We start from the raw sequence: 8,852 nt of genomic DNA on the forward strand, positions 1-8,852 counted from the left end.
GTTGGGGGTTGCGTACCTGAGGGGGCGTGGCCGCTGCCCGTGGGCCGGACTGGAAGGAGTTAAGCGGAGGCCCGGCTCAGCCCCGCCCCCGGCAGGCCGCGGAGCCTGAGCCCCAGCGGCGAAGCGGAGCCGCGGCCGGCCGCCCGCCCGCCAGCCAGCCAGCCTCCGCCTGCGGGGAGCCCGCCCGCCCGCCTGCCCGGCGGCGCCCAGAAGAGACACCGCCACCGCCCGGCCCAGGCCCAGGCCCAGTCCCTGCGCAGAGCGAAGCGGAGCGGCGTCTACCCGGGCCCTGCAAGCCGGCGCGGCGGGGGCGGGCCCAGATCTTCAGCGGATCTTCCATTCTCCAGGGCGGGAGCAGGAGCCCCGGCGTCCCGGATCCGGCTGGGCGCACGCCCATGGCAAGCGCGGCCTGCCCGGGCCCCGGGGACCCTGCCATGTGAGGCAGGCCCGAGCTGGGGGCCCGGCCATGGCCGGGGAACGGCCCCCACTGCGGGGCCCTGGGCCAGGGCCGGGAGAGGCGCCGGGGGAGGGGCCCCCAGGACCGGGGGGCACGGGTGGAGGCCCGGGCCGGGGCCGCCCCTCCTCCTACCGGGCTCTCCGCAGCGCCGTGTCCAGCCTGGCGCGCGTGGACGATTTCCACTGCGCCGAGAAGATCGGGGCCGGATTCTTCTCTGAGGTCTACAAGGTAGGATCAGCAGAGGGGCGGGACCGAGCCTTAGACGGGAGGCTGGAACTAGGGGGCCCAGACCCGGACGACCCGCGCGACCTGGCCGGTCTGCCCTGGACTCGCCAGCCTTTGCCGCCCCCAGGTTAGGCACCGACAGTCAGGGCAAGTCATGGTGCTGAAAATGAACAGACTCCCCAGTAACCGGGGAAACACGCTACGGGAGGTGCAGCTGATGAACCGGCTCCGACACCCCAACATCCTAAGGTGAGCGGCCCCAGCCGCTTGCTGAGAAGCTTGCTGGGAGAAGAGGAAAGATCCCGCGGGAAAAGTGAGAACTGTAGAGGGGCCTGGACTCTTACAACCTACCCTCCTATCTTCTCCAACCTCTTCCAGGTTCATGGGGGTCTGTGTGCACCAGGGGCAGCTGCACGCTCTTACAGAGGTGAGGATGGGCCAGGAAGGAGGGGACCCCCACCACCACCAAGGGGAGAGAGAGTGTCAGCGCCCAGTGCATCTACAGAGGAATACTGAGAGGCAGCAGGACCTCCTCCCATGAGAGGCTTCCCTGAACTTCCCTTTGGGCTAATCACAAATAAAATGCCTCAGTTGGTCACATTCTCTATATGCGCTATAACAATGCTGTCCAATAGAACTTTCTGTAGTGATGAAAATGTTCTATAGCTACATGTGGCTAGGGAGCAGTAGAAATATGACCAGTGTGACTGAGGAACTAAATGTTTAATTTTATTTAAACTTAATAATTTAAATAGTTGCACATGTCTTGGACAGGACAGCCCCAGAATATGAGTGGGGGACCCTAGAGCACAGACTTACCCTTCTGACCTTTGTGGTCCCTCCTCCTGAGTGTCCCCTGGCTTATAAGTGGGAGACCTAGAGTACCGGCGGAAACCTTACCATTCATTCCCCTTCTTCCCCTATGCCTCAGTATATGAATGGGGGGACCCTGGAACAGCTGCTCAGCTCCCCAGAACCCCTATCCTGGCCTGTCAGGCTCCGCCTGGCTCTGGACATTGCCCGCGGCCTGCGGTACCTGCATGCCAAAGGTGTATTCCACCGAGACCTAACATCCAAGGTAGGCTGGCCAGGTGGGTGGAGGCATGAAAGGGGATTTGAGGCTATTACATTGTAACCGGCCCATAGATGTTGGAATATGGATAGTAGACCTGTTAGGATGTCGGAGTAGCAAGGCCCTGGAGAATGGGGACTGGGGTGAGGGGGAGCTCTGAGGGGCTGAGTACCACGCTATGTTTGGAGTGATAGATGATGTTGAAAGATTGGGGTGCATTGGAGAACTGGGAGATCAGAGAGGGTTGGGGTTACTGTGGAGTGACAGGGCTTTGGGGTATATACTGGGAGATCAGAGAACAGAAGGTGATGGCTATATGTATGTCAGAACTGTCTGATCCGACGGGAAGACCGAGGCTTCACGGCTGTTGTGGGTGACTTCGGGCTGGCTGAAAAGATTCCTGTGTATAGGTGAGGTGAATGCCCCTGGGTCCCCCAAACTTTCTAGAAAGTCCCTATCTAAGTGAAGCCCCCAGAGACATTTCCTTTGGAGTGGGGAGGGGGCTGACCTCATCCCTTTTTGTTTAGGGGGGTTATCTGAGTGGGGTGTCTCTGATCACTCTGCCCCTACCCCTGCAGGGAAGGGGCAAGAAAGGAGCCATTGGCTGTGGTAGGTTCCCCATACTGGATGGCTCCAGAGGTGTTGCGGGGTGAGCTGTATGATGAGAAGGTAAGACATCAATCCTTCAGATTCCAAGGCCTTCCAGAGACCCTTGAGATACTTTTATAAGGCCCCATCCCAAGTTCTTTAACAGCCATACTGAATATTTAGGAGACCCCCAAATTCCCCCTTGCCCCCTCATAGGCACCCCTCCAACGCATAAAACTAGCAAGACTTCCCCCAAATTCTGACATATTCTGACAAAATTCTGACATGAAAACCATCAGTTACTCCCGCTGACATTGTCTCCTCCCCCCAGGCCGATGTCTTTGCCTTTGGGATTGTCCTCTGTGAGCTCATTGCACGAGTACCTGCGGACCCTGATTACCTACCCCGAACTGAGGTGAATGATGTCTCCAGGTTTGATAAGGGGGAGCTCCAGACTGGGCAGCTCATAACCAAGGAGGGTTCCCTGGAGGTTGAGGTCCTGACTGGGGGTCAGAAGGCGAACCCAAGGAAGGCTGAATTGAAGGCCCCTCCTCTCTGTCCCCACAGGACTTTGGCCTGGATGTGCCTGCTTTCCGGACCCTGGTAGGGGATGACTGCCCACTGCCCTTCCTGCTTCTGGCCATCCACTGCTGCAGTGTAAGAGCCTCTCTCTCCCTGCCCACCACCCCCATCCATCAGCTGGCAAGGCTTTCCTGTTCCAGGTGGTGGGAGGAAAACATAGGGACCCTCTTTTGGAGCACTGAGTGAAGCTGTCCCTGTCTCTACCCATCAGATGGAACCTAGAACTCGTGCTCCCTTCACCGAAATCACCCAGCATCTGGAATGGATCCTGGAGCAGCTGCCTGAGCCAGCCCCCCTCACCAGAGCTCCCCTGACGCACAATCAGAGTAAGTGAGCATGACCTTGACCCAACTGAATTCCTTCTGCCTCTTCCTTAGAACTCAGGGGATTAAGACTAAGTGTATTTATTAGTTGGGGGATGTGGGGGTATGAAAGATATTTTCATAAAATAAGATATTTTCAAATTCTAGAGCCAAGGGAGGGGAAGAAGGAAAGAAGAGGTAAAGGAGGGCTAGAGGTGACATCTCCCCCTGTCCAAAGTACCCAGTGGGACTCCCTTTTGTAAGCTCTAGTCCCACCAGCCTCCTGGTGAATAATGAGGCCTCAGGGAGCCATGATCAATGCTGAGAACAGTAACCACAGACTTCTCTGTCCACAGGGTCTGTTTCAAGAGGGGGTCCCTCTGCCACACTTCCTAGGCCAGACCCCCGGCTTTCCCGAAGCCGGTCAGACCTCTTCCTCCCCCCGTCACCAGAATCACCCCCCAACTGGGGGGACAATCTGACTCGTGTCAACCCCTTCTCACTCCGGGAAGACCTCCGGGGAGGCAAGATCAAGCTGTTGGACACACCCAGCAAGCCAGTCGGCCCCCTGCCCCTTGTTCCACCATCACCACTGCCCTCCACGCAGCTGCCCTTGGTGACCACTCCAGAGACCCTGATCCACCCTGGGACACCTGCCCGTCGCTGCCGCTCGCTCCCATCATCCCCTGAGCTCCCCCGACGTATGGAGACAGCACTGCCAGGTCCTGGCCCTCCCAGTATGGGCCCCTCGGCTGAAGAAAGAATGGAGTGTGAGGGCAGTAGCCCTGAGCCAGAACCCCCAGGACCAGCTCCCCAGCTGCCCCTGGCCGTGGCCACAGACAACTTCATCAGCACTTGTTCCTCAGCCTCCCAGCCCTGGTCCCCTAGATCAGGACCTGTCCTTAACAACAACCCCCCAGCTGTCGTGGTGAACTCCCCACAAGGCTGGGCTGGGGAGCCATGGAACCGGGCCCAGCATAGCCTGCCCCGGGCAGCAGCCCTGGAGCGGACAGAACCCTCGCCGCCCCCTTCAGCTCCCCGGGAGTCTGATGAGGGGCTGCCCTGCCCCGGCTGCTGTCTTGGCCCTTTCAGCTTTGGCTTCCTGTCCATGTGCCCCCGCCCCACACCAGCTGTTGCCCGCTACCGCAACCTGAACTGTGAGGCGGGCAGTCTCCTCTGCCACCGAGGGCACCACGCCAAGCCTCCCACACCCGGCCTGCAGCTGCCCGGGGCGCGCTCTTAGCAGTGGGGCCTGTGGTCTCTGGCCTCCAACTTTGGCCTTCAGGAAGCCCCGTGAGGACAGAGCACACATGTTGGACAGTGCCAGCCCCAGATGGGCTGACCGGCTCTTCTCCCCGTGTAGAGGAACCTCAGCATGGATTCAAGGGACAGAACGTTTCCTATCCAGCCCCTGGGCTTGCTCTCCTGTGGGCGATCACTGAACCAGACAAAGCATTGCTGACACATGAGACTAACACGTGCAATTATTTAAAAATATTTCAATAAAACTGCCTGGCTGGCTCCGGGCTGCCCCTATCCACTCAGTCCATGCGCCCTCCTCCACGCCCCCTGCAATTCCACCATAGGAAGTTCTTGGGGAGGCCAAAATCTAACGACTTCTTCACCCGTTTCCCAGGAACAGTCCAGTCTCTGGGGCAGGATTTCAAGCAGGCAGCAGGCTGGCTGGAAGTGTTGGGCATGGATCAGCCCTTGGCTGGGCACTGCCCAGGCAGAGTGACGGGACGCTGGAGGGAGATGATCTTAGGGCCTGCAGACTGCAGTTAGGGGTGAGGGGTACAGGCTCTTGTTGGCAAGAGTACCTATAAGAGTAAAGCACCAGTGAGCTCTGCAGTTGACTATTACTAAGACCATTCATCCAGCTCATCCCACCTCCCTGGACAGCCACATCACCAGCCTCCCTTCAGTTCCAGACCTTTCCTGCCCGACCCCAAGACCCCCCTTACATAAGCAGACCAAGACCTTGAAGGCTGTAGAGGTGACCGTCACTCTCAGGAATAAGTTTTACCCCTGGCGTCTGAGCCCTTGCTCTGAGTTCCTCTCCCTCCCTCGTCCCCAACTCCCATGCCTCAGTCGATTTGTCATGCTTACCCAACTCAGGGCGAAAAGTGGTCCCTATCTGGATGCTTGAAAGCTGCCATCTCACAGATGCAGGGATGAGGAGAAGTACAGTCCTCCCACTGCATTCTTGGCCACTTGCTTTGTACCTTGTAACATCTTGAGCTTTGACTATAATACATAAAGATGGGCGAGGTAGAACTGGGTTAAGCCCTGCCCCTCCTCTCCCACCCTCCCTTCTCTCCCCTTGCCCTGCATTAAATACAATGAAGTTCTAACTTGCCCTGCCTGCCTAAGGCCATGTTTGGGTATGGTTCAGGGACAGATGTCTACTCTAACTCAAAGAGGCTTTAGGACCAGGGGAGGGAAAAATCACCCAAGATATTAAAGATGGAAACTCCACAGGGAACATAGGAGATGACTGCCCTGTTTCAGGGTCCCTGGAGTTGATGTTCAGAGTTAGCCCACTGCTCCCTCACTTCCCTGAGGCAACTATAGTGCCCCAAGAGGCCCTGGCTGAGAAAGTGCCACCTCAGTTTGGGTAGCCTTGTCAAGAGATGGGAAGTTAGAATGCCAGGGTTCGTGAGCTGTGAAGTCCTAGCTAAAGCCTCAGCTTCTCCCTCTGAGAGAAAGACGACATAGATCCCAACTCAGTAACTTAAAAAAAAAAAAAAAGTGCCTGGGACTGCCAGGTACTGGGAAGGGGCCAGAAAAGAAGACTGTCCTAAAGAGTTTTAAGTAAAGGGAATGGACAAGGAGGCAATTACAATATTGACTTGTGAAAGAGTTTTGAGAGCAGGACCTCCCAAAACTTTGGGAGCAGGAGGGGAATCTCATCACTATGTCTTTATGAAGGAATTATGGAGTTGAATATGTCCAGAAGTCCTAACAGACTTACCGAAAGACCTGTTTACCATCAGCCTGCTGCAACCTCTTAAAGCTGGAAACAGCCCAAAAAAAACCAGGCGGACTAATTTGTGTCAACATCTTCCTTGCACTGTTGGAGTTTGTAAGCTGAGGGGAGATTCAGAGAGACAAGAGGTATGTGGAGAATGATGAGAAATATTCCAGTGCAGGGGGGGCGGTGTAGGGAGGAGGGGACATGGGCCGATGGAAGAAAATGAGCACTATAGGGAGGTCTCTGAGCTTTGACAAGAGGACTGTCTGACTGGCGCGAGACATCAGCTCATCGGTGACCTGTCCCTGCGGCCTTTGAGCGCCAGGTTGTAGATGCAGGCTCGCCCTTCAGTTCACCTCCCAGCTGGGTAAGAATTTCTGCCAGCCTTTGAAGGGGAGTCGTTCCATGGGCTGCTCTGGTCATAAGGAGCCAATCCCAACAATCCAGCCCACCAGATTTGGGACCTCTCTGCCTGAGAGGCCAAGAGAGTCAAAGAAGCTGTTAAGCAGCCCTGGGAAGGTGACCAGAAAGCTGAGATGAGAAACAGTTTCAAGTAAAGATGGTTCATGAGCTTTGACTCTCGTGCCAACACCGGCCGGTTGGTAGGGGCCACCTGGAGCACTGCGCTGAGAAGCTGCATGGCAAAGGAATGTGTGCCCTGTGTGCACTGCTGTTCCTGACTCAATGACATCTATCCCTTTACCCTAACAGTACCCGCTACAGTCTGTGAATAAGGTATGCTTACTGAAAAAGAATAAGTGTCACTGAATGCGGCCAGGTCAGAGGACAGAGATTTACAATGGTTTTGGCTCTCCTCCCAACTTCTCTCCGTATATGAGATGTAAAAGCAGCTCCTCCAGTTCAGTATCCATCCCACGGGACAGCAGGTATCTATAAACCAGAAAGAAAGTGACAGCACAGCCCAGACCCAGGAGGGAGATCTCCTCATTTGGGATAAATTGACGATTCCTCAGTCTGGTTGCTAACAGTGCCCACCTCGGTCTAGTCCCGGCACCTTCACTGACATCTAGCCCTTCATCTTTGCCATCTGTCTTTGGCATCCCCTGGGAATGCCATTCCTATTCATATTTAGTAAAAGTCTTTAATATTCACAACCTCACTCCTTAACAGTCTAGGAGGTTTATTTTAATAGGGTGGTGATACTATTCCCAATTTCTGAATGATTGCAGTCTCCCCCCCACACTTTGGCTGACCTCACCTGGGCCCCCCATAAGTGTTCAATTGGCCTCTTAATCATCCCAATCGCTCCCTAAAGCATTCCTTGCTGCATATGCAAAACTTGATCACACCCTCCAAGCTGCTAGCCACCTCCTTCCTTCTCACCACTCTTCTACAAGTAATAACCTTGGTTGCTGTTCTGCTGAAATTGTCAGACTCTTGATGTGAACTCTCTCCCTTTCCTTCCCTTCCACCCCAAAACCTGCCTCTGCTCTGTTCCTCAGTTCCTATCTCTAAGCAAGAAACATCCCTCTTTCTTTCACAATCCATACCCCAATCTGTGCTCCTGATCGCAGCCCACCTCTCTCATTGCTTTGTTCCAGGAGTCCTACCTGCGGCACTCAAAGATCCTTCCTTCCTTCCTTCCTTCCTTCCTTCCTTCCTTCCTTCCTTCCCCAGCTCCCTCTCTTCTGTCTACATTGTCTCTTGTCCTCACCCAGCTACCCTCTTGAATTTCTGTCCTATGGCAACTAAAAGGATAAAAAGTCAGTGCGGCCAAATGGAAGAGGGTGAGAGGGTAAGTGGCATGCTGAAAGGTAGGCAGGGACCTTGGAAGCCAGGCTAAGGATTTTTTTATTTTCATATTACAAGGAAGAGTAAGTCAATGTAGGGTTTTACATAGAGAAGTTTTGTTCACTGGCTATATCCCAAGTGCTTGGGCACAGTGCTTGGACGTATAGTATGTATGCCATAACTTTTGATGTAATTAATTAACTGGAATGACATGATCAGATTTTTGTTTTTAAAGGATTACCCTGGCTGCCACGTGACAAGTGGATGGGGGGAGGGGGAGAGCGATGTTTAGGAGAAATGATGCAGCAAGCCATTGCAGCGATCCTTGCAAAAGATGGGGGTGGGCAGAAATGAGAATGGACTCGGTGGTGGAAAATGGAGGGAATTCTGACGGAGCAGGGCACCTGCTAAAAGTGTGAGAGGATGGGAGGCTAAGGAGCTCACACGGAGAGCAAGCCAACCACTGCACAGCTGCCAGGCGGCACTGAGGAACGGGCTGAGGTTGACACTAGAGTTTTGGTGGCACCAAGCAGAATGATAGCACAATACGGCACACCTGGGTGCGGCAGGGGCAAGGGGGGAATTCATCCAGAGTTGAGATATTGCCACTCTGGTGCACCAGAAAGACAACAGAACAAAGGAGCCAGTGGCTAAAGTGATGGGCCCCAGAAGCCAAGATGGGCAGACAGAGAAGTGACAGCCGAAGCAAAGGGAGGAAACGGGAGACAGTGGGTTGGAGGCATCAATGAGGTTGAAGAAGAAGTGTGGGGAAAGCCTGGAGGAGGCAGCTGTAGTCAGAGTGGAGGTCTGAAACCAGCCTTCCAGCAGAAGAGCTGAGGTCTGGGGTGCAGCTGAGGGAATGGTCTGCGGGGGGGGGGGGGGGGGGGGGGGGGGGGGGGG

The 8,852-nt window shown here is 55.2% G+C and overlaps 2 protein-coding genes and 1 long non-coding RNA gene across 3 annotated transcripts in view; 1 reads left to right on the top strand and 2 right to left on the bottom strand.

Moving 5' to 3' along the window:
* The first annotated feature begins 281 nt into the window (after positions 1-281).
* On the top strand, positions 282-5,157 carry TESK1 (testis associated actin remodelling kinase 1). The gene is made up of 10 exons (XM_021691203.1): positions 282-685; positions 810-931; positions 1,061-1,109; positions 1,614-1,760; positions 2,082-2,164; positions 2,333-2,423; positions 2,674-2,757; positions 2,910-2,999; positions 3,136-3,250; positions 3,583-5,157. The coding sequence occupies exons 1-10, from the start codon at positions 467-469 to the stop codon at positions 4,467-4,469; spliced, it is 1,887 nt and encodes a 628-aa protein (XP_021546878.1). The 5' UTR covers positions 282-466; the 3' UTR covers positions 4,470-5,157.
* On the bottom strand, positions 4,956-6,228 carry LOC110581384. The gene is made up of 3 exons (XR_002480386.2): positions 6,201-6,228; positions 5,336-5,473; positions 4,956-5,046 (listed from the first exon to the last, which is right to left on the bottom strand). It is a non-coding gene; the product is annotated as an uncharacterized LOC110581384 (long non-coding RNA).
* A 37-nt stretch (positions 6,229-6,265) lies between these two features.
* The window catches only part of CD72 (CD72 molecule), a gene marked incomplete at its 3' end in the record, with an annotated part of 5,934 nt that continues 3,347 nt past the window's right edge, over positions 6,266-8,852 (bottom strand). The window contains exons 6-7 of the mRNA XM_021691635.2: positions 6,946-7,091; positions 6,266-6,316 (exon numbers count right to left, since the gene is read on the bottom strand). Of these exons, the coding sequence (XP_021547310.2) occupies positions 6,266-6,316; positions 6,946-7,091 (197 nt within the window). The remainder of the gene's footprint in view (positions 6,317-6,945; positions 7,092-8,852) is intronic.

This window comes from Neomonachus schauinslandi, chromosome 13 (assembly GCF_002201575.2).
Source record: "Neomonachus schauinslandi chromosome 13, ASM220157v2, whole genome shotgun sequence".
Taxonomy (NCBI): Eukaryota; Metazoa; Chordata; class Mammalia; order Carnivora; family Phocidae; genus Neomonachus; species Neomonachus schauinslandi.